At 42.9% G+C, this 26,613-nt stretch overlaps 1 protein-coding gene across 1 annotated transcript in view; it reads right to left on the bottom strand.

Annotated features, from left to right (window-relative positions):
* GALNTL6 (polypeptide N-acetylgalactosaminyltransferase like 6) overlaps window positions 1-26,613 on the bottom strand; it is a 1,932,308-nt gene that overhangs the window by 224,546 nt on the left and 1,681,149 nt on the right. The window contains exon 8 of the mRNA XM_063920636.1: window positions 2,585-2,692. Coding sequence (XP_063776706.1) covers window positions 2,585-2,692 — 108 coding nt within the window. The remainder of the gene's footprint in view (window positions 1-2,584; window positions 2,693-26,613) is intronic.

The following is a 26,613-nucleotide window of genomic DNA, read 5'->3' as shown; positions in this document are numbered from 1 at the left end:
AGGGCACACAGGTGGTTGTTTTATTGTTGGAGTGCTGGATTTTGGGACTATCTATCTATCTATCTATCTATCTATCTATCTATTTATACACACACACACACACACACACACACACGTGTTTTTAGCCGGCACTCCATTTGTAAAATGTATAGCCTGCATTTGTGCCCACCTAGAGACGGAAACATAGATTCAAGCAATCTATAAATGGCATGAGGCGGTACTCAGATGACTTGAAAGAAAGACTCAAACTCCCAGAGTTTTAGGTCAATGTTTCAGAGTTTATACTTTCAAGTCGTCTGAATGCCGCCTTATGATATTTATATTAATTTATATTATAGATTATATATATATATATATATATATATATATATGTATAGAAACAAAAAGTTCAGCACTCACCAAAATGAGCTCACTTATCCTCACAACATCAATGAATAAATGATGGGGGTTTAGTTAGTGAATTGGCCAATGCACGGAAGCCTGCATACCGCTCGCCAAGGTACCCCACCTTCATGCAGGTCCTACACTATCACAAAATCATAAAAATTAAAACCTGGCAACTGTATCACATAATATAACTGCAAATATGCCCACACTATATATATATATATATATATATATATATATATATGTGTGTGTGTGTATATCTCTCTCTCTCTATATATATATATATATATATATATATATACAAACAAATATAAAACCATAATATAAAAGCTTTTTCAATCATCCCTATGTAAAGCCAACTGTCCTAAACCTGTGTCAGCTGTTCCTTAGTAATTTATCAGCCAGTGTCAGGTGACTAGTGTACCTATAAAAGCCATAAGGTATGTGGCAGGTGCACATTAAACCAAGTAGGCATATTTGCAGTTATATTATGTGTGATACAGTTGCCAGGTTTTAATTTTTAAGACTCTGTGATAGCGTAGGACCTGCATGAAGGTGGGGTACGTTGGCGATCGGTTTGCAGGCTTCCGTGCATTGGCCAATTCACTAACTAAACCCCCATCACTTATTTATTGATGTTGTGAGGATAAGTGAGCTTGCTATGGTGAGTGCTGAATTTTCTGTTTGTACATAATATATATATATATATATATATATATATATACATACACACACACACACACACACACACACACACACACACACACATATCACACATGTATATACATACATATGATATCCTATGATACAGGCAGCATTCTTTAATAAATATAGACATGGAAGTAATGTCATGAGCCCTCTCCTGCTGGAACCACATGATTCTCAAATGTTAAATATAGACATATTGAGTGGCACCCAATGCGTAGAAGGAAACACAAAGCAACTGGTTTTCATCAATGTTTCAATGCTGAATTTAAAACATTTTCTTCAGAGTATATATAATATGCATACATATTTTACCAGAAGGTTTATCGCAGCCAGAGAGCAGATGGCAAGTGAGTAGCTGCAGTGGCTGGGCGCAGCTCTGATCCCTGTTGATCCGGACAGTGTAGAGATGAAAATAAGTGTATCCATCTCCGAAAAAATATATATATTGATTTCTTAAGTGGGGTGTTTATAACCTTACTGGTCTCTTAAGATAAAAGTCATAGCTACTGTTTGTAACTATCAATAACTTTAAGAGGCAAAATGAAGAACACCTTTTATTCTTTTTCAAAGAGCCACAAATATTGTAAGAATATATTTTTTGAAGTGATAAAGTATTGCAATTTTTCCAGTTCAAATAAATAGATTTTCTCAACAAATCACTTAGAAAACTCATGAAATATCACTTTAGGTATTACATTGCATATTAGTCCTCATGTTATGAAACATATGTTGCTTGTGTATACATCTTAATTAAAGACACTGTCAATGCATAATGATATGCAACAAATCAGGTAATGGCTTTTCCTAAACAATTACCACATATAATGTACAGAATTCAACGCATACCTCAATCCATGAAACATAACATGCACCTTGCACATTACATGCAAAGGGCCTGGTTCAGAAAGGACCACTATTGCGATCCCCAGTGCAGTTTCCCAATGGTTGAGAAACTGGCCGTGCACATGACCCATTGACTGGCAAAGGCGTTCGGACAGAGGGGCAGGGGCAGCCGGCGTTGCTAGGAATGGGGGCATGATGCCCCTGTTTTTCGGGAGTGACGAGGCCAAAGACTGCATTGCAAGACACAGTGTCCTTGGCCTCACAAGATTCCCTGCAACAGGTAGTCTGAGTAAGCTCAGGTTTACTCAGCCTGCCGTCACAGATGGTTGCGATGTTCATACCGGACTGCAATCGCAACGATTGCAGTATTGCTATCACAAATGCAGGAAGGAGATGATATCCACCTCCTCCTGCATTTGCATTGCTAAGGATTGCATATGTGAAGCTGTTGTGAGCAGTTTTGCAAATGCAATCTTTACTGAATTAGGCCTAAAATACAAGTTTAAATAACATGCATTATTTTTATCTCTATGAGTGCAGCATAGATATAAAGTACACAGCATACTGTATGTTATATGTAATATGTACATTGTAATGTAGAAAAATATACATGTAATTTTGATCATGAGCCAACTTTTCTACTTACTCTTGCAAGACTTGTTCCTGTTGGTACTTTGTAAGGCACATACTTTCTGTATATGTGGCCGACTCTGGAACAAGGGACATCAAACATTTCCCCGCCACACATCCATACCTAAAGGGGAAGAAATTTAACTTTTTGAGTTTCTGAATATCCTATTTATATATATAAAAATGCAAGTGCTCACATATCCCATGAAAATGGGTTAGAAAAAAATTACAGAAAAGTTATCAAACGATCAAACTTCAATGTCATACATAATATTCATAAAGGGATGAGCGAGAAAGTCGTATCATTTTCTGGGTGTTACATATGTACATAAAAGCTCAGTGTCCAGTGGGACTGCTGTCACTTGTAAGCAGCTCAGCCTGTGCATGTTGATATCACTACCGTTATTAAAGCGTATATTCTCAGAGTGGCTTTTAAGCTTCCCAATTCCCCCACAAGCTGCAGCTCTCCATATGAAAACTGGCTATCCAGTAACAGCGCCCCTGGCAGAAAACCAGCTCGAGAAGTTTCCTCTCAGAAGTGTCAGAAGATTTAGTGAAAGTCAGAGCTGTCCACTTGTTAATGTTATATATCTAAAAACAAATATTGCTTTTTCTTACCTGCGGTACTGTTTGCAAAAGATGTCAGTCTCCTATACAGCCACGGCAATATTAATTCAACTTTGATATTGACAGAGTGTCGATACGACATATTTCTGAAATTCTGGATAATTGTGAATATCGATAATAGAATGATAAAAACTGATATTTGCATGATTTTAGAGTGTGGGATAAGCTTTAGCTTAGGGTTAGGCTGCTGTTAGAGATATTCACCTTGCCAATGCAAATGATTGCATGATCATCGTGCCGACTGTCAACACTCAATGTCAACATTTGACATGTTGACATTTTGAATGTATATATACCCTATTGTGTGACCCTCCCGACATAGCTGAGACACTCCAAGAGGTGTAGCATAATGGCTTTTTCTATAGATTTTTCATGATCTTGGTGATCTGCTTCCTGTTACCAGTGGACAAGAGAGTCAGCAACAAGATTCATAATTACATAATGAGAGGTATTTGGGGGATATTTGTCAGCAAGTATCCTACGAGAATAACTGACTGTGGTACATAGGCCTATGTACTGTATAATAGGTTGTGCTGAATCTACTGTAAATGTGGGTAATGTCTAAACATATAGAACCCAACTAAGAATAATAACATATTCAATTGATTTAATGACCTGTTCATGCTCAAATTAATAACCCAGCTATTTCTAAACCACTAATGGCCAGTAGTATTTGAAACTGCATCTATGGAACTAAGCATTAATGAGAAACAATCATGGCTCAGACTGATTATTGTACAATAAAGTTTGTGAATGTAGTAGCAAATGCTGTATAGGTGCTACAGATTATAATGAAGTTCAGGTTATTTTTACATAAAACATCAAATACCTATCACAATAAGCATCACATTTAGACTGCTCTGAACTAGTGCAGTGTTTAGATAAAGGAAACCAAAAAACAGCTTGGGCGATGTGTGAAAAAAATATCAATGTCAAGCTATGTATTGCATTCAGAAGTTACTGCAATAATTACTGGTTCGGTTAAACGGCAGCGGTAGGCAGCTGTGGCCCACATAATAGATCACATCGCAGTGCTACAGGTCTCTACAGCCACATAGGGAGTAATGTGAGCAAATTTAATTAAACAGTACCCACAGAGTATATAGATTCAAAAGCTACACTGCCCTTGACAAAGTTAAGTTTAAACTTAACTGTGCTATGAGCAAACATATTTGCCATGCCTGTATGTGGGCTTTCACAATAAATAAATTCCTTTGCAGTATCTGGTAATGTCAACACTATTATACTTTCCAGAATTTCTCATTTTTAATTTAGTTCTCAGCAGAACAACTATAGAGAGTTTATGGTAAAAGATGAGCCTAGCAAGTGCAAACACAGTTTTAATTAATTCGGATAACAGGACACCATCGCCTGTATTTACACAACTGTCTTCTCACATTAGAATAAATATTATTAAAATATAATAATTAACTAACTTAGATGCTGCCATTGTCAAGATTTGTGTGCTCTATAACTACTTAGTAAATCCTTAAAGGGAAATTATTGCTTCATTACAAGTCATGTTAATTAAATGGACACTGATAAGAAATTTGCCACCATATGTCCCTTGGATGGGAATGGAATGAAATCTAAATACAATGTGAAATATTTAAATAGATAAGTTAATGAATTAGACATTTGTACATGTTTTCATACTTTATTGTACATGAAAATAACAACGTCTTCCCTTTTCTTGGTTGTCAGAGAAAATTGGTTATTAGATGTACCTTCTTGTTCGCTTGGAGGTAGACCTCTGAGAATGTCTGCTAGACTGAAGTCAGTGACTTGGATGCATATTGTACAGCATTACAATTATTAACAATGCCATGGGAGCCTTTGGGCTTTCTATGTATGCTGTACAGCAGTTGGAGGAACCTTGAAGACATTTTTGTAGGTCAAAGTCAGCAAGTATTACAAAAGTAACACAATTAGATTCATTCTATAGAATGTGGCTTATCTAGAGGTTGGCATTGCTTGACTGACGGCCGGGATCCCAGCGGACAGCACACAAACGCTATGATCCTGATCGCTAGAATGCCGATGGTGGGCGAGCGCAATGAAGCCACTTGCGGGATCACTGTCCTTGCCATGCTGCGGACTCAGTGGCTCACTGCGCTCGCCACAGGTTCTATTCTCACTCTATTGGTATCATGGACACCGACAAATGCGAATAGCCCTTGGACCCCTGCCGGCATTCTGGTCACCAGGATCCCTGCATCAGCATGCTGACCTCCAGGATCCCAGGCGCCGGGATCTTAACTACATCTCTTATATAGAGGCATATAAACTCATACACATAAAATACTTATACAAAACAAAAACATGTATTTACATGCATTTATTTGTTCAAATACTAACCCCTGAATGGTTGATGATGGCATGTGACTATATCCTACCTGTTTACCCAAACTTTAATGAAAATGGAAAGAAATTATTTTTTTATATCTATGTAATAGGAAAAAGTGTATGGCAAAGAAAGGGTGGGTAGAATCAGAGCAAATTATAAGACCAAGCAACTGTGCAGTGAGCTCAAAAACATTCACTGGGGGGGGGGGGGGGGGGGGGGCAGTGTTGCACCACTGGCACCTATATCAAAATGGGTTCTGCCTCTCGTTCATATAATTCTCAAATGGTGACCCACCTGGCATGGTCATGTTGCTGATCCTCAGAAGGGCAGTATTAGCCAAGCCTTTACTGTCAAGGCGAATACAGCAAATATTGCACTACTGTCTACAATATCTGCTGCTCTTTCACAACTACCTAAATAGAAAGGTAGAATGAAGTAAGAGGGCCCCGAGACAGCACAAACTAGGCTGATAAAACCCTCTAGATAGTAGCCCCTCACCACAATTAACTTCTATTGGCTTTAACATTGTCTGTCAAACATAAACTTACCCCAAAACTCTGACATCCTAGAAAACACTGTAACATACCATTTTGTATGCAGATACAGGTACGGTCGCAACAAAATATAGTCATGTCACATATTATAATCACCTTAAGCTGCTTATGAGTCCTTTTGGAATAATGATGTAAATAAGATGCATTTATTGCAAAAAAAGATGCCCAACGCTAACGGAGATGCACAAGACCTGTCAGCTCACTCACGCAAGGCATCTCCTGCTGTGTGGCATATTGAGGCAAGATGTATGAAGACACATCTGTATATGAATTTAATTACATGTGTTAATTATCCCTTAAGGTAAATAAAGTCACATGTTCATATTTGTTCAGAAACATAGATTGATTTCTCTGTAAACTTTGGAAAATCAGAAAAATGTCAAGAACATCTGCTGTTAACACTGAAATGCAGATATGGCTGCATTGCATGCTCAGCAATAAATGTAGATCTCCATCTATCCATCACTGTGAAGGTAGCCATCATCACTACCAGCATGAAGTTTCATACCTATAACCATAGTTGCCGACATTCCGTCTGCCTCCTCCGGGAGGAGGCAGCCAGGTCAACTTAGCTAGGGGGCGTGGCACGGCAAAGGTAGGGGTAATGGGGAGGAGCAGAGGGAATGGCTATGAGATTGTGTCATCTTGGCCCCGCACCCGCTGCACTTTGCCGGAATCACAGGCATAGTGGGGGCTGGGTGCGGTATCACGATGACGTGAATTGCATCATCTGCACCCCCACTGTGGGAGATACTTAAGTGTTTTTCCAGGGGATGCAGGAGCTCAGCTGCCGGCTAGGAGACTTGCCAACTCTTCCGGGTGGCCAGGTGCGCCACGCAATTTTCAGGAGCCTCCCGGCCATTCCGAGAGAGTAGGTAAATATACCTATAACTGGTACAGGAGATCTCTTCCGTAGCTAGATGGATCTCCACATACAACTCTCCATAGCCCACAAATCCACCTTCATGCCAACGACACACCCAAAGAACACAGCCTCGGGTGAATGCACAGTAACAACCATTCTGCTGCAAGAGGCTATAGCATGTACAAATCTCAGCCACCTGTAGTTGGGTAACGTTGCATACACTTGGCTCAGACGGGTGGGTAACATTGCATACATTTGGCTCAGATTCATGGACATTGTAAAAAATCTCACCAATCGCCCACACAATACCTGAATCAGGCTCAAAATATGTAAATAAAATATATAACACATGTAAACAATAAAACAGCATGAAACAACACTTGCATATTTTTTCCTATACGTCCTAGAGGATGCTGTGGTCCACTTCAGTACCATGGGGTATAGACGGTTCCGCAGGAGCCATGGGCACTTTAAGACTTTTCCAGAGTGTGAACTGGCACCTTCCTCTATGCCCCTCCTCCAGACCTCAGTTTAGAAAATGTGCTCAGGCAGACTGGTCGCACTCTAGTGGAGCTCTACAGAGTTCTACTAAAAGACTTTGTTTAGGTTTTTTATTTTACAGGGAAACTGCTGGCAACAGCCTCCCTGCTTCGGTGGGACTTAGGAGGAAGAAGTAGGAACCAACTTCCTATATAGTTTCATGGCTCTGCTTCTGCTGACAGGACACCATTAGCTCCTGAAGGGTACTGAACACTAGCTGTGGCTATGCGCTCACTCCCACAGCACACCGTCACCCACCTAACAGAGCCAGAAGACTGGTGAGTAGTGTTACTGGAGATCTGCAGAGAGGGACATCCGGTCATCATGACGGCTTAAGGTGCCGCGCAGCGAGTGGGAACGCTGCGCGAGCATGCTCTCTATGTACACAGAGCCCAGCATGGTGCAGGGCGTGGAGGGGGGGGGGGTGCGCCCTGGGCAGCATGAACCCTACTCTCACTGGCAAAAGGTAGCATACTATGTTTTACACTGTCCTACACCCCCGCCAGTATAAAGATCGTTTGTAATGCCTGAGGGGAAATGCGCCATTGCAGGGGGCGGAGCTTCTACCTCAGGCAGCCAGCACACTTCTCAGCGCCATTTCCGCCCAGTAAACAGCAGGGGAAGACACACTGATCCTCCTCTCCACATCTAACCAAGTATCAGGGTCCAAAAAAAGGGTGGGGAGAGTGTATTATGTGGGTGCTAAATCCTATTATTGGCATTATATAAGTGCTTGAAAGGTCTCTGTGTATAAAATATGATACACAGGGATTTGTTATTTTGGCGCTGAGTTGTGGACTGGCAAAATTCCTTTCTGTGTTCCTCTGATTTTGACTGTGGGTAGCCCCGGAGTGTCTGTGGTGTGATTTTGCATGTGTGTAACATGTCTGAGGCAGGGAGCTTTTCCCCTGAGGAAGCCATTTTAGGGACACAAGGATGTAATATGGTGGCACTGCCGTCGCACCACGAGCCTGAATGGGTGAAAGAATTACGTGATAGTGTGAATCATATAAGAGATTGGATAAATCTGATTCTCATGCAGAAAACTGGAGAAAATCCGTGGAAGACGTGATTTTTAATAGTTCTGCCTTTCATCCACAGGGGACCCCTCTGGTTCACAAAAAAGGTAATTTGCACAAGTAGTACAAACTGATACCGGCACAGACTCTGATTCCTGTGTCGACACCAGTGATTCCAGGAGAATTGATCCAAAATTGGCAAAAAACATTCAATACATGATTGTTGCTATAAGGGAGGAGTTAGAGGTTACGGAGCCCCCTCCTTTACCACAGGAGAAGGCTTACTTTAATAAAGAGAAGAAACCTAATGTAACTTTCCCTTGATCTTATGAACTGAACAGACTTTTTGAGGGAGTCTGGACAAACCCTGAGAAGAAATTCCAGATTCCCAAAAGAATTCAGGCAGCCTATCCCTTTCTTGCAGAGGACAGGAAAAGGTGGGAGTCACCCCCCATTTTATACAGTGCTCTGTCAAGGTTAACAAAAAAGGTGTTTCTCCCTGTGCCTTGGACGGCTTCACTAAAGGAGCCGGCAGACCGCAAGTTAGAGACTACGTTGAAATCTATTTATGTGACCAATGGGACACTACTCAGGCCTACCATTGCCTGTGCGTGGGTGAGTAGTGCTATAGAAAAGTGGTCAGAAAACTTGTCGTCAGACATCGAAACGATAGATAGAGACGAGATACTCCTAACGTTAGGTCATATCAAGGATGCGACTGCATATATGCTGGAAGTCATGTAAGATATTGGTCTGTTGGGATCAAGAGCCGCTACCATGGCGATTTCAGCTCATATGGTGTTGTGGATTCGCCAATGGAATGCAGACACGGATTCCAAAAGGAATATGGAGGCTCTCCCGTACAAGGGTGAGGCTTTGTTTGGAGATGGGCTAGATGCCTTAGTTTCTGCGGCTACGGCAGGTAAGTCGACATTTCTCCCTAATGCTCCAGCGCCGGCAAAAAAGACGCATCATTCTCAGATGCAGTCCTTTCGACCCAATAAATACAAAAAGGGAAAAGGTTCCCCTTTCTTTGCAGGTAAAGGAAGGGGAAAAGGAAAAAAAAGTCCACGGCGTCTCCAGGTTCACAGGAGCAGAAGTCAACCTCTGCTTCTGCAAAATCTTCAGCATGACGCTGGGGCTCCCTCGTGGGAGTCCACCCAGGTGGGGACACGTCTAAAACTCTTCAGTCAGATTTGGGTTCAATCTGGCCTGGACCCATGGATCGTACAAATAGTGTCCCAGGGGTACAGGTTTGAGTTGCAAGTCGTTCCTCCATGCCGATTTTTCAAATCGGCCTTACCAGCTTCTGTTCCAGACAGGGAAGTGGTATAAGCAGCAATACAAAAATTATGTCAGGATCAAGTGATTGTCCTGGTTCCCTTTTCACAACAAGGAGAAGGGTTTTATTTGAGCCTTTTCGTAGTACCGAAGCCGGACGGCTCGGTCAGATCGATTCTAAACCTGAAAACACTGAATCTCTACCTACAAAGGTTCAAATTCAAAATGGAATCTCTAAGGGCAGTGATTTCCAGTCTGGAGGAGAAAGACTTCATGGTGTCAGTGGACATAAAAGATGCCTACTTACATTTTCCAATCTATCCTCCGCATCAAGCTTATCTGAGATTCGCAGTGCAGGATTGTCCTTACCAATTTCAAACTTTACTGTTTGGGCTGTCCACGGCACCGAGGGTATTTACCAAGGTTATGGCGGAGATGATGGTCCTCCTTCGAAAGCAAGGAGTCAACATAATTCCTTACCTGGACAATCTCCTGATAAAGGCGAGGTCCATGGAAAAGTTGGTGCAGAGCATTGCACTCTCCCTGACAGCACTTCAACAGCACGGTTAGATCATAAATTTTCCAAAGTTACAGTTGGAACCGACGACAAGATTATCCTTTTTGGGGATGATACTGGACACAGATGTACAGAGGATATTTCTTCCAGTAGAAAAGGCTCTGGAAATACAGAGAATGGTCAAACAAATTCAAAAACCAACAAGGGTGTCGATTCATCAATGCATACGTTTGTTGGGAAAGATGATAGCGGCCTACGAGGCCCTACAGTTCGGCCAATTCCATGCCAGAGCATTCCAGTGGGACCTATTGGACAAGTGGTCCGGATCCCATCTACACATGCATCAGAGGATAATCCTGTCATCCAAAGCCCGAATTTTGCTCCTGTGGTGGCTTCACAGTTCTCACCTCCTGGAAGGGCCCAGGTTCGGGATTCAGGATTGGGTCCTAGTAACCACCGATGCAAGTCTCAGAGGCTGGGGAGCAGTCACAAAAGGGGAAAGCTTCCAAAGAAGATGGTCAAGTCAAGAAACCTGTCTTCACATAAATGTTCTGGAGTTGAGAGCCATTTACAATGGCCTTCTACAAGCGGTGCATCTTCTTCAAGATCAACCTATACAGGACCAGTCAGACAATGTAACAGCAGTGGCGTACATAAACCATCAGGGTGGAACGAAAAGCAGAGCGGCAATGGCAGAGGTGACAAAGATACTCCTCTGGGCAGAAAGACATGCATGAGCTCTGTCGGCAATTTTCATTCTTGGAGTGGACAACTGGGAAGCGGACTTCCTCAGCAGATACGGACTCCACCCAGGAGAATGGGGCCTCCACCAAGAAGTCTTCGCAGAGGTGACGGGTCATTAGGAAGTTCCTCAAGTGGACATGATGGCATCTCGTCTCAACAAGAAGCTTCAGAGATATTGTTCCAGGTCGAGAGAACCACAAGCAATAGCAGTGGATGCACTAGTGACCCAGTGGGTGTTTCAGTCAGTGTATGTGTTCCCTCCACTTCCACTAATACCAAAGATTCTCAAGATCATAAGAAGAATGGGGGTTCGAGTGATCCTCATTGTCCCAGACTGGCCAAGGAGGGCTTGGTATCCAGATCTTCAGGAGTTACTCCTAGAAGATCCTTGGCCTCTTCCTCTTTGCAAGGACCTGCTGCATCAGGGGCCGTGCGTGTATCAAGACTTACCGCAGCTATGTATGACGGCATGGCTGTTGGACGCCGGATCCTAGCCCTGAAAGGGTATTCCCAAAGAAGTCATTCTCACCCTTATTCAGGCCAGGAAAGGAGTAACGTCTAGACATTACCACCGTATTTGGAGAAAATATGTGTCTTGGTGTGAAACCAAGAAGGCTCCAATGGAAGAATTTCAGTTAGGACGTTTTCTCCATTTTCTTCAGGCGGGTGTGGATGCAGGCTTAAGATTGGGTTCATTCAAGGTCCAAATTTCGGCTTTGTCCGTTTTCTTTCAGAAACAATCGGCCTCCCTTCCGGATGTTCAGACGTTCGTGAAGGGGGTTCTGCACATCCAACCTCCTTTTGTGCCTCCTACGGCACCGTGGGATCTTAACTTGGTGTTGCAGTTCTTTCAATCAGATTGGTTTGAACCTCTCCAGGAGGTGGATTTAAAGTTTCTCATTTGGAAAGTGGTCAAGCTGTTGACCTTGGCATCCGCAAGGAGGGTGTCTGAGTTAGGGGCTTTATCTCACAAGAGCCCTTATTTAATCTTCCATGAAGATAGGGCTGAACTACGAACTCGTCAGCAATTTCTTCCAATGGTGGTTTCTTCCTTCCACCTATTGTGGTGCCAGTGGCTACTGACACCTTAGCTGCTTCAAAGTCTCTGGATGTGGTCAGAGAGCTGAAAATTTATGTCACGAGAACAGCTCGGATAAGGAAAACAGAGGCACTGTTTGTCCTGTATGATCCCAACAAGATTGGGTGCCCTGCTTCTAAGCAGACGATTGAGCGCTGGATCAGAGATACGATTCAGCATGCTCATTCCACGGCAGGATTGCCGATACCGAATTCGGTGCATGCCCATTCTACAAGAAAGGTGGGCTCGTCCTGGACGGCTGCCCGGGGGTCTCAGCATTACAGCTTTGCCGAGCAGCTACTTGGTTGGGGACAAACACGTTTGCTAAGTTTTACAAGTTTGACACCTTGGCCGCTGATGACCTAAAGTTTGGTCAATAAGTTCTGCAGGGTCATCCGCACTCTCCCGCCCGTACTGGAGCTTTGGTATAACCCCATGGTACTGAAGTAGACCCCAGCATCCTCTAGGACGTATGAGAAAACAGGATTTTAATTCCTACCGGTAAATCCTTTTCTCCTAGTCCATAGAGGATGCTGGGCACCCAGCCCAGTGCGTTCTTTACCTGCAGTTTGTTATATAGTTGTAAGTTTTACACAGGTGTTGTGTTAAAATTGTTTTCAGCATGTTGCTGCAATGGTCATGCTTGTAGGCATGTGTTTATTAATTGCCATGTTGTGCGGCATGGTTGAAGTGTGAGCTGGTATGAACCTCACCATTAACTTAAAAGTAAATCCTTTTCTCGAAAATGTCCGTCTCCCTGGGCACTGTTCCTATACTGAGGTCTGGAGGAGGGGCATAGAGGGAGGAGCCAGTTCACACTCTGGAAAAGTCTTAATGTGCCCATGGCTCCTGCGGAACTGTCTATACCCCACGGTACTGAAGTGGACCCCAGCATCCTCTACGGACTAGGAGAAATGGATTTACCGGTAGGTATTAAAATCCTGTTTTTTGTTTTGCTTAGTACTGTGACCCACTGTTGCTTGAACTCACTGAACGGAAAAGTTGGGGCTCAGTTTGTAATATGTATTACACGGCTGGAAGCAGGGCATTTAGAGTTATTTGTTACTATTTCAGTATACTAATGTATAAATCCAGGTAAGTAGTATATTTATATTTTCTTCCCCAACACAACCTTCCTGTTGAGTAAAGTGCAAATTATATATAAAATAGGAAAGCTATTTCAGAGTGAATGGCACAGACTTGGTGCTGCTGACATACTTTTGACTCAATCTATTATCTGTTACCAGCTAAAGTTCTGTTAAAACTGCCACAGCTTCCATATATTTTAAAGTTCTCAGGCCATTAGATCAATTTCATTACACATGTTAATTATCCCTTGAGGTGAATAAAGCTGCATGATCATATTTGTGTCAGAAACAGAGATTGATTTCTCTGTCAGATTTGGAGAAGCAGAAATATATCAAGAACATCTGCTGGTAACATTGAAATGTATTCAATAACAATAACATTGCTAACATTTTATATTTAGTGCTCTGTTAATTGTCCCTGAAACTGTTTTATTGTTTACTTTAAATCAATAAAAGACAAATAATAAATATGTGTAGGAGACCAAAGGCTAAATACTGAGACTATTGGCGACTAGATATACAGCAGCTGCCGAGTAAACTACATAGATGGTTTTATAGAAAACTCACTTTCATTTTCCACAATGTACAAATAACATTGCAAAGCTACTTAATTGTAAATTAGTCATAGAAAAGATTATTGTGTTGCCCAGTTACACCATAGGGAAGTCTCTCATGTAGTACAGTATGTGTATTCACATATAAACTGATATTTAACTGCTCCCTTCAAGAGAGATCGATGTAGCAACTACATTGGCATCATCTTTGAGACACCACGTAGATAGAGGTGGGGCAAAAATTATGTCATTTGCTGTAAAACCTCTCATTATGCCCATGTCGAAACATGGAAAGTGGATGTGTTCCTGGAGCGTGGGCAATTCTCCCGGAACTTGTCCAGGGAACTCAGGAATCTCCTGGACAATCTGGGAGACTTGGCAAATATGTGTAGTCATCTACCTAAAGCAATCTATTGTGGCTTAGGACTTAAAAATAAATAAATTGGGGCAAATGAAAATGGTCAGGAAATTAAGAGGTGACACACTACAAAATTTAAGTGTGAACATTTATAAGATAACACAATTTGATGGTTAGGGCCAAACTGACTCTGTAACATAATTGGTTCCTGGGAGGTGACTTGGAGGTCCTAAGCAGAGGCACAAAGACATTCCATCTGATGGATGTGCTGTGAACATGTCACAGGAGTGGTTGCGGACTCAGGGGCAGATGTATGAAGTGACAACCCAGGGCATAGTGGTATCCAAGTACGATCTGTGCCGCAGTCAGATACCGCATCCCTGCATGTATCATAGCTGCGATGTGTGCACATAGCCTAGGCCAAAAACACACATACAGATATTGACCCAGAACTTATTAAATTAATTCCTGTTCAGCCAGTAATATAGGGGCTACTCAACCCTATAAATTTGTACAGAAAAAAATAAAAAAGCAATATTACAGCGCCCAGGAATTAAATATATACACAATTTATTTAAAACAAGATACATAAAAACTCACATCCAGCAACTGGTTTTCAATTTCACACCACTAGAGCAAATAATATAACAATTAAATATGGTACAATATCAGTCCAGCAGCAAATATATCATAAAAGTTCTCCTTATGGTTTGCTGATTTGTAACTTATTTAAATATGTACAAACAATGTAACAGGTGAATGTCAATTTGGTTCACATAGGCTGATCTGGATACTACTGTATGTTGCTGATAATAGTAGACACAGCTGGAGTAATCAGTGTTATAGTCACCATAATGTTCTTTTATATTCGGTATACAGAGGAATCCAATATGTTAATTTAGTGCACTAATTGTAAGTCTGGCCAGACATATTAGAGTATAATCGTGGTCTCACCACTCTCCACACTTATCTGCTGCAAATTGGTCCTCCCCGACTGCTGGTGTTTTCAACTTTTTCTTGCAGACATCTCTGGGGGACTGTTAAAGAACAATTTCAAATGCTGCATAGCGCTGTGTAGAGTTTCTCCGGTTCAGGGGGTGTTGAATCAAAAGAATGAAAACTTTACACAATTCCCCGCCTTCTCGCGGTATCTTCGGCTACCTCAGAAGTGTTTTGTTATCTCCCCGTGTCCTCTTTTTAAACCCAGTGGCTTGTACTTCCACACCTGCGCATTTCTTGTGTTCCGGTCCTCGCTCTGGTTATGGAATGCATTTCATTGTGGCTTTGATTGCCACGCATGCGCAATAGCAGCTCTTCCCGGACTCAATGGTGACAGAACGCAGGGGTCCATCTCATTAGTTAATATCAAGATTTCAATTCTATTAATAGCATTATTCATTTAAGAACATTGTTACGTTGCCAACACATACAGTATTGACTTTCACCTGTTACATTGTTCGCACATATTTAAATAAGCTACAAATCAGCAAACCCTAAGGAGAACTTTTATGTTATATTTGCTGCTGGATTGATATTGTACTATATTCAATGGTTATGTTATTTGCTTTAGTGCTGTGAAATTGAAAACCGGCAGTGGAAGTGATTTTTTATATATCTTGTTTTAAATAAATTGTGTAAATATTTAATTCCTGTGCCCAGTAAAATAGCTTTTTAGGGCACTAAGCACCTCAGGCATTATCGTGTCCTCTTAGTGTTTGTATGTGAAGGGCTGAGTAAGCTGATGTATTAAAGTTCTTTAACATTACTAGTATCATTTTCTACCTTTAGCGATTTCATCAGTATTCCGAGGCATTGCCGGCTTAGTTTCCTCAATGTGTTTTTTTCTTTTTTCTTTTTGTGCTCTCAATTATTGTATCCTGACACAACTAAGAAATTTACCATGCATGCGCTATCGCACAGCTGCAGGCTCGCTGGTAGTTAGAGAATGCGGCCGCCGAAAACAGAATGCTGATGTGAGAAGCCGCGTATCACTGGAGAGGTGACATAACGCACTCCCATATCGGATGCTGATTTGATAATACATTTTGTTGAAGTGAGATCCCGCTTCAGTGTGATAATACGGTGAAGCGGGTCAACACAAATAAGGAAGAAAAAGACACTTTCATAAATCTAACCCTTAATCTCATACATTGGAGGCCATACCGATGGTTGCAACTACAGGCGTACAAAATAGGTGTCTCAGTTCATGCACATTCAAACATATGGTTATACACCAGGGGAAGGGCTGATACTAGCATCAGCATAAAGTCACGGGTGCGACTACGGCAAAAGAAGTTACAGCGACTCAGAATCAGCCCCAGAGTATATTAAAATAAACTGCTTGGCCAAGTGCAAAGTTCCTTCTTCCTATATTATGGTCTATTAGCATATTTCATATATTTCTGTACTTGTGTAAGAGTTAATTGCACAAACTTCTACTTCTGAGATGCAGCCACATGTGTCTTTGGAGATATTTTATTACTTTTGACTCAATTTCCTTGTATATGTTTCCCACTAAATATTCTTGGGCTTTGCAGTTTGAAACATTTAACTTGCAATATTTATGTCTGTAGCTATTCAGAGCCTGAATGTGTTCATTATAAACACATGCAAAAAGTGCAACAGAAAGGAGTCTGACCTCATTTGAAATATCCAACTGATAACTGGCACTGTGAGAAAAATTGTACACACCACCTAGTTAAAGTAGTAATCTGAACGACATCATTATATACTTTCTCCATTAAAATGCCACCCATAAAGCAATCGAAAACCTACAAAATATATTAGTATAAAAATAGAAATGTACTGTTGGAAATGTATCATACTGACTTTGATCAGTGGAAAATTATCTTTAAAGGATTTGGAAACGCAGCGTAGAGCCTATCATGTTACTGCAGCTACTATGATTTAATGGACCTATGTAATATATTATAACGCTATTTTCACTTTGAAGAAAAGTAAACTACCATATAATTATGGCGATTTTGAGCAATATCAATCAAGTTGGCCTCATTCTTTAATTGCATCTGTGGGCTGAAACAACAACAACAAAAAAATAGAGTATATTAGCACAGACAGATTTAATTGGGCAGAATTGGGGGCCTAAAGAATGAACTGCGATTGTGGGTGGTCAATCAGATCCAGCAAGTATCTAGCATGTGACCATTAGAGCATGTGACAACTGGGACTGTCAATTCCGAACAATGGGGGAGAAGGATCATCATTACATTATTGTGAAATGTTCTAGCCTGGTCCAGGTTGACAGCTGTACTGTATAGTTCTTCAAGATTTACAACAGCAGTTGCCATATGGAAAATAATCACTTTCTCTTACGTCCTAGAGGATACTGGGGTCCCCATTAGTACCATGGGGTATAGATGGGTCAACTAGGAGCCTTAAGCACTTTAAGAGAGCAATAGTGTGCACTGGCTCCTCCCTCTATGCCCCTCCTACCAGAATCAGTTTAGAAAATGTGCCCGGAGGAGCCGGTCACGCTTAGGGAAGCTCCTGAAGAGTTTTCTGCGTTTATTTTCTGTTTGTTGTTTTCAGGCAGGACTGATTGGCACCAGACTGCCTGCTTCATGGGACTTCAGGGAGAGAACGGCCCAACTTCCGAAAGAGTTAATTGTCCTGTTTCTCCGCCGAGAGGAGACTGAGCTCCTGAGGGAGTCATTCGCAAGCCCCACCATGGCAAGCGTACCCTCCTGCAGCACACCGCCACTCCTAACAGAGCCAGAAGATAGGAGAGTGGTGAGTACAGTGCCGACATACCGGTTAGTGGGCCGCCAGCGGGAATGGCGGCACAAGGGTAGGAGTGCAGCTCTGAGTGCAGGCTGCACTCCTGGGGGCTCAGAGGACATACATAGACACGTGTCCCACTGTGAGGGGCGCGCTGAGCCACTAATACATACGCACACTGGCTATCATAACTAACAAGAGTTTTAATCCTCTGTTATGCATAAAAATTACCTTTATGCCAGTATAAAAAAGCGGGAAGCCGAGCGCCATTAAGGGGGTGGGGCTTCACTATGAGCGGATCCAGCTGCTCACCAGCACCCTTTTACCTCTGCAGCTTACACTGACAGGAATCACAGGGAAGTGCAGCTCCTCCAAAAACAATCCATGTCTCCTCAGCGGTACCAGGGGGTCTTAGAAGGGAGGGGAGTAGTGTAGTATACTAAGCCATATTAAGAGACTTAGCGTGGTGACCCAGCTAAGTTTTACTTGGTTACAGGGGCGCTGTTTGTGGCTAGCTCCAATTTCTGTGTCTCCCTGAGGGCTCTGTGTGGGTTACACTGTGTTTTCACCTTCTGTGTGTGGGTGTGGGTGTGTCCCTTAATGTTACTGTGTCCAGGAACTGTGTTTCCTGCACATCTGAGTGTCTTTCATCCCCCAGAGACTCAATACTCTGTACTCAGGATAGTGCTCATTCTCAGGCTAGTGGGGCAGAACCACCGTGTTTAGCTTCCATTATAGGGATGATATCTAATAGTTCTACTAAATTATCCCATAATGAGAAAGAGACGTAATTCGTAAGACAGTTTATGAATGACCTAATGAATAGAGATTCAGTTCCCATACCAGCATCTCAAACCCCCGCCATTTGCCCACAAAAGCGTACTCTGGCCTAGCTCATGCAGGATGATACTGATGACGATACATCAGATCCAGAGGAGGGTGAAGTGGATGCGAGTGGGGCGGATACTGTCCTAAGGAATACAGGCCCTGATATCAGAAATGTCCTGCACATTCCTGACATGACCGCGGAAGTAGAGGAGAAATCTTATTTTAATGTAAAAAAGAAATCCTCAGCTACTTTTCCTGCATCAAAGGAATTGAATGCCCTGTTTGAAGAAACTTGGGCTAACCCTGACAAAAAATTTCAGATCCCTAAAAGATTAATTTCATCCTTTCCCTTTCCTCTGGAAGATAGAAAGAAATGGGAAAACTCACCGATTGTGGAAGCATCGGTATCTAGGTTGTCACGTAAGATTGTCTTACCTGTTCCTGGGGTAGCATCCTTAAAGGATACAGCTGACCGCAAGATTGAGAACACTCTCAAATCATTATACACTGCTGCTGGGGTAGCCCAGAGACCCACTATTGCTTGCGCATGGATCACCAAAGTCATTACAAAGTGGTCAGGTAACCTAATTGATGGATTGGATACCTTACACAGGGGGAGATAGTTTTACTCCTGCAGCATATTAAGGACTCTGCTAACTTTATGGTGGAGACCATAAAGGAAATTGATTTGCTCAATGCACGCACCACTGCCATGGCAGTGTCAGCACGCAGGGGCTTGTGGCTACGCCAGTGGACTGTGGATGCAGATTCCAGGAAAGGTGTGGAAAACCTACCATTCACAGGTGAGGTCCTTTTTGGAGATGAACTGGATAAGTGGATATCCAAGGCTAACGCGGGTAAGTCTACATACCTTCCTTCCGCAGCACCCCCAGCTAGGAAAACCTACTCTGCTCCAACTCTGCAGTCCTTTCGGACAGTGAAATTGAAAGGCAAATCCAAAGGTTCTTCTACAGCCTTAAAAGGTAAAAGAGGTAAACCCAGAAAACCAATAGTTGCAGGTTCTCAGGAACAGACCTTCCTCAAAGCCTTCAGCATGGCGGTGGTCCGCATTGACTGGAAGACAGGCAGGTGGGAGCTCGGTTATTTCAGTCACATTTGGGCAACATCTTGCCAGGATCCCTGGGTCACAGACCTTATCACCCAGGGATACAGACTGGAGTTTTAGGAACACCCACCTCACAGATTCTTCAAATCAGGCTTACCAGCTTCTCCGGAAGATAGTATGACTTTACGGCAGCAATTCAAAAACTGGTACAGACTCAGGTCGTTGTCCCAGTTCCACTTCAACTACAAAACAAGGGTTATTTCTCCAACGTGTTTGTGGTTCCGAGACCGAACAGTTCGGTAAGGCCCATTCTAAACATCAAATCACTGAACCCATATGGCTTCCATTTCTGGGGATGATACTGGATACAGAGGAACAGAAGGTATTCCTTCCATTGGAAAAGGCATTGGTAATCCAGCCGATGGTGTGGGATGCCCTAAAACCAGCCCGGATATTGGTGCATTTATGCATTCACCTTCTGGGGAAGATGGTCGCCTCTTACAAGTTTCTGCAGTATGGAAGGTTTCATGCGAGGTCCTTCCAGCTGGATCTGCTGAACAAATGGTCCGGATCGCATATTTACATGCACCAGCGGATACGTCTGTCACCAAAAGCCAGGATTTTTCTTCTGTGGTGGTTTCAGACTTCTCACATGACCGAGGGTCAAAGGTTCAGAATTCAAAATTGGTTTCTGCTAACAACAGACGCAAGCCTCAGAGGTTGGGAGCAGTCACCAAGGGGGAACAGTTCCAAAGAAAATGGTCAAGTCAGGAAACCATTGTTCCAATCAACATTCTAGAACACCCTTCTACTAGCATCGCATCTTCTTTAAAATCGCGCCATTCAGGTTCAGTCGGACAATGTGATGGCAGTAACGTACATAAACCAACAGGGCGGAACAGAGAGCAGAGCAGCAATGTCCGAGGTAACAATAATTATCCTTTGGGCAGAAAGACACGCGGTGGCGCTGTCGGCAATCTTCTTTCCAGGAGTAGACAACTGGTAAATGGAGTTCCTCAGCAGACACGACCTCCACCCGGGAGAGTTGGGCCTTCACCTGCAGGTGTTCGAGTCCTTAACACATCGGTGGGGATTTCCACAGATAGACATGATGGCCTCTCATCTCAACAAGAAGCTAAAGCGGTATTGTTCCAGGTTGAGGGACCCACTAGTAGTGGCGGTGGACACTCTGGTGACTCCATGGGTCTTCCAGATGGTTTATGTGTTCCCATCTTTTCCATTGATCCCAAGAATTCTCAAAAGAATAAAAAGGAAAAGGTTCAAGCAATTCTCATTGCTTTGGATCGGCAAAGAAGGGCCTGGTAGGTGTATCTACTGGAGATGCTCCTAGAGGACCCATGGCCTCTGCCTCTTCAAGAGGATCTTCTACAACAGGGTCCATTTGTCTATCAAGACTTACCACGGCTACGTTTGACGGCATGGAAGTTGTGCATCAAATTCTAGCGTGGACGGGCATTCCGGACAGGGTTATTCCAACCCTGATCCAGGCCAGGAAAGGGGTAACGTCTAAACATTACCACCGTATTTGGAAAAAATATGTCTCATGGTGTGAAAACAGGAAATTTCCTGTGGGGGAATTTTAACTGGGACATTTTCTACTTTTTATACATTCAGGTGTGGATGTGGGCCTTCGTTTAGTAATGTTGTTGGTTCAGCTGTCAGTGTTCCTGTTCAGTTTTGGTTAGCATGGATTTCCTCTTGTTTGTGTGCTGGTTCAAATCTCACCACTGTTCTCTTACATCCTTCCTCAGGATATGTCCCGTCTCCTCGCGCACAGTTTCTAGACTGAGTCTGGTAGGAGGGGCATAGAGGGAGGAGCCAGTGCACACTATTGATTTATTAAAGTGCCCAAGGCTCCTCGTGGACCCATTTATACCCCATGGTACTAATGTGAACCCCAGTATCCTCTACGGACTACGAGAAAAGGATTTACCGCTAGGTAATTAAAATCCTATTTTTCTCTGCATTGTTTAAAAAACAAAACAATAAACTTGCTTTGTAGCTTATCATTTCTGTTTACATATAAACAGAATAAGGTACATGCAGTCAGGATAGGCAAAGGAGGCAGAGCCTCACCTGTCATACTGTAGTATACTCCAGAGTTTTGATGATAAAAATGATTACAATAATACAAAGATGATATTTATAGCTTATATATTTTTTTAATTATTCTGTATAATTGAATCATATTTGTATTACTCTCATCATTTTTATAATCATAGTTGTATTATACTAATACATTTTAAGACTGTAAATCTAGCTGTGATACTAACCAGTGCCTCCCCATCACTGACCTCACTTTGCAGCATTGCTTGCTTTTACTGTATGTATACTGGATACCGTGGTGTGTGACTCTGAAGGCACCCATGAGTCAGGACACAAGCTCTGTGTATCCTGACTCTGTGTCGAATGAGATTTTGCAAATTTGTTGTAAAAAATATTATGCTTGCTCATTGGATTCAGCCAGGAGCAATAACATAGTTCCTCAGCACTAATCTGAAGCGCTAGGGGACTTGACGAGATGGCGAGAGGGGATAGTTTTCTCTCCCAAGCATTGATGGCTAAGATGTTAATACACCTTGCTTCCTGGGGTGGTCTTCAGTATGCCGACTGTCGGGATCCCGGCGCACAGTATACCGGCGCCGGAATCCCGACAGCCGGCATACTGACACTTATTCTCCCTCGTGGGGGTTCACGACCCCCCTGGAGGGAGAATAAATAGCATGGCGTGCATAGCACGCCACTGTGCCCGCAAGGGGCTCATTTGCGCTCGCCACGCTGCCGGCGGTCGGGCTCCCGGCACCGGTATGCTAGTCGGCATACCATACCACACCCGCTTCCTGATTCATCTAAATAAGAGGCGAAGCAGGGGCCGCCTGATATGTAGCCTATGTGCCTTAAAAAATAAAATTTCCCCCATAACAACATCTCCACCTACATTACAACATCAATTATGTGTAACTTTCCCCTGAGAAGAATTGTGGCTGCAATTATAAACAACACCAGTTTTGTGATCCAGATATAGTAAATCAGTTACAATATTCACTTGTCTAAATTATTGTTGTTCTGACAGTTTTGGTAAATCTCATAATTTTGTTTTACACTGCAGGGCACACAAATAAGAATGCTTATAGTTTGTGTAAGTTCTGTTACATGGGATAATTTTATCCCTATGGACGCCCAGCATGGCCATCAAAAGTAAGACACAGGAGCCATTTTAACTGTGTAGGGAATTGCAATCACAAGCTTTGACATGCCTCAAAACTATTTGTGACATGCCTGCTGTCACAACTGAGGGCCTGAGCTGACAGGAGGAAGCCTCAGTTGTAGGGGCTGGGGTGAAGCTAAACTTCTGAGGTTTTATCAGACCCCTGGACATACGAGTAGGATGTAGAAAGGTTGCCCGAAGGCGTGACCATGACAACCAGGATTTAAAGTCAATAAGTATTTATTAACAGAACTCCATGTAATCACAGCAGTAATAAGTCAATGAAGATAAACAACAGCAGATTTGGTAAAAACAGTTCCTGGAGAACTACGGGTTGGCAACGGCCACAGGGTACTGGTAGCAGTAGGTACAGTTCTTAATGTCCCAGAGATGGAATGTCCTTACCAGACCCGTCCGTAGTATGAGATATAACCAAGGAACACACCAGCAGATGTTTAACTGGAAGCTGGTAGCACTGTAGTTGAGGTAGCTGCTGAGGACGCTGGATGGAACCAGCCAGATGTTAAGACATGGAGTAGATGCTGGATGGAACCAGCCAGATAGTAGAATGAAGCTAGGGAGCGAAGATGTAAAAACCGATGGTTTGCAGGTACCGATGGTATGCAGGTAACCGATGGAATGCAGGTAACCGATGGTATGCAGGTAACCGCTGGAAAAGCACCGGCTCTTTAAGAAAGCTGATCACTGCTGGAAGCTGACCGCTGGAAGCAGATGAGACTGGAGCTGGAGACTGGAGCAAACACAGGAGACTATAGAGTCAGGCTGCACCGCAAGATGGTAGGCTGGTGCGGGTCTCTTAGTGGAATCTGGAAACAGGAGCTGGAAACCTGAAATGGAAACAACCACAGGAGAGAGAGAGACTGGAAACAAGGTTTGACAACCAAAGCACTGACGATTTTCTGGTTCAGGCTCAATCCCTTTATACCCTTAGGTATGCAGGGATTGGATGAGCAATTAGGCAGACTTCAGCGGAGCTATGGATTGGAGGACAGGATCATGTGACTTGAACTAAGATGGCTGCGCCCATACCGGCCAGTGGAGGGAAACCTTGTTTGTAACACCACATGGAGATTCCTCTGTAATGGCGGCGGTGAACACAGAGAACGCCGACTTGCGTCTCAGACCTCCAGCGCGGACGGCCGCGGCCGCAGTAGATGAGGAGTGCCACATAATGCATTGAGAATACACAGACAATGCCCGAGGCCCCGCCGGCTGGTGACGCCATGTCAGTCGCCCGGGCACTGGAAGGACAATATCCACGGACCAGCAGAGATGAGACATGACATATGAATGCTAGCAACACAGCTGGGAACCGGGCCTAGGATGCTGAGCCAGCCTCAGGAGACACCTGAAAGGTAAATAATGGCGTCCAGATACCCGGATCGTGACACCTGCATTTGAGTTGATCCCCCACTCCCCCCACCCCGTTGCCATCTGTAAACGTTCACTGACTCTCAGACACTTTGCAAATACATGGAAATATTAGCAGCACTAGTCAGGACTGAGGGATTAACAGTTAAGAGCAAGCAAAACTACAAGACTTAAGTGACTTGCATAGTCTAAGAAATGTGGGCTACAATATTATCAGTATTAAACAGTACAATGTTGTTTTGTACAAATGACCTTGCTTTTTGGCCAAGATTGCTGTGTCTGCAGGGTCAACATGGTTTCATTGTTTCAGCTGATAAGATCGGGGTTGTCCTTGCTGAATACAGGTACAGGTTCTTGCATCAACTTTAATACTCACATGAAAAAATAAGATTTCGTTTTACAATAAAAGATAAGCAATGAATCATAATACCTGCAGCATATTTTGTTTAGTATCACAGTGATACTAATGAATATGCAGCTGGTATTCAGCATTACTTACTTCTACAGCAAGGCCTAGCTATGTCTCCCTCCTCAGCGACATCCTCTGCTCTGCTGTTGGAAGCCTAAGGCTGCTGAAGACAGGTTTTTGTGTCATGCACATGCATGATGTCCAGTCTGCCCAGAAGGCTTCGCTAAAGCTGGAGGGCGGTACAGGGGAAAACAATGGTAAACTTATTTTACCGCTGTTTGCTGAATACTGAAAGTAGGACCTAACCCTTTAAAAAAATTTAGGAAAATTTTAAATAGCAAATAGTTGTACGAATAACACAGTATTAGATTGGACTGCCTTGTTCTGACCAATTAGCACAGCTGTATGAATTCTTCAGGAGAGTGTCTGCAAGTAACCGCTCATTAGCAGCAGGATCTCACAAGTTGCGCCATCCATGAGCAGATTATTTTATGGCTGGGCATGCATGGACTTGTGATTCTCCAAATGCCATCAGGCCTTGGTAGCCTTTCTGGGACCAATGGTCCACACGAAAAGGGCATTATTAATAATAATAATAATCATCATAATCTTACTGTATTCTACTGTACTATGAGGGTATGGAGAAGAGGCTGTTATCCTCAGGAAGATGAGACCACATTTTTTGGGGGCCCCCAGTAAACCAAGTCTAGTGCTGGTTGACATTATGGCAGGGGGAGCCCGAGCTGTGTGTCCTATTGATTGGTGCAGTGCTTGAGATCCGCTGCTGATTGAAAATAGATACTTGTTGGGTTTGCAGTGGGATAGTGCCTTCAAAACTGATGGGTATCGACAGCGGATTTTATATGACAGTCAAAATCGATGCTTGGCAAATACTATTACTTTAGACACTGAACTGCTATCAAGTCCTCTTGGTGTTAAATGGAAACCCAAAACAGCAATTAGTAAGTTTACCTAATGCTGCTGACAATGCTCAGCTGAGCATTCAAAGGTACCAGCCCAAATCATTGGGCCAGGACACATACAGTATGTCTCTGTTTCTACAGTACAGTACCTGTTCACTCAACGCAATGTTCAGTTTATTTCTGCATGAAAATTATTTGGAAGTACCGTGGTAACTGACTCATGTGACCCATGAAAGACATCACTAATAGATTCATGTTATACAGTACTAAGGGCTAGATTCAGAGATGTGCATAAATCCGATAATGAATAGTACAGTACATCTCTGATTACTGTGAGACTATCCCACAATACCGTAGCATGTCGTCTTTATTTTGTAGGCAAGCTGAGGCAAGGGTCTGCATCTTCTGGCGCAGATTCCTGGCCCCAGCAACTTCAACATCCCGGCCATCCTGCGTAACCTGAAGGTTACTCAGATAGCTGATATTTATGCAAGTGATACGATGTAAGTGGTATAATGCAAGTGATACGATGCAAGTAGTACAAAGCAAGTGAATGATGCAAGTGATATAATGCTGCGTAATCAGAAGCAGCACCAGATCACACAAGCAAGCAGGAGGTGTCTACTTACTTACTGCAAGACGCTTCCTTCTACTTTTGCTTTCTCTGAAATAGGTCCTACTGTAAGTCTTTCAGTACTACTTGTGTTTGTTACTACAAGGAGCTGTAAATCAGGCATGGCATTTTTGGGGAACCAAGCTGATTTTTTGATTGTCTGAATAGTGTTTAATCTTAAGATTTGACAAGAAATCTCAGTAACTACTTTACCAACTTAAATAATTGTCTAAATTTTGGATTCTAAAAACAAAACAAATATTGTCAATATATTT

This window comes from Pseudophryne corroboree, chromosome 1, assembly GCF_028390025.1.
Source record: "Pseudophryne corroboree isolate aPseCor3 chromosome 1, aPseCor3.hap2, whole genome shotgun sequence".
In the NCBI taxonomy this organism is placed as follows: Eukaryota; Metazoa; Chordata; class Amphibia; order Anura; family Myobatrachidae; genus Pseudophryne; species Pseudophryne corroboree.
The sequence above is the reverse complement of the archived record's forward strand: the minus strand, read 5'-3'. Positions and strand labels throughout refer to the sequence as shown.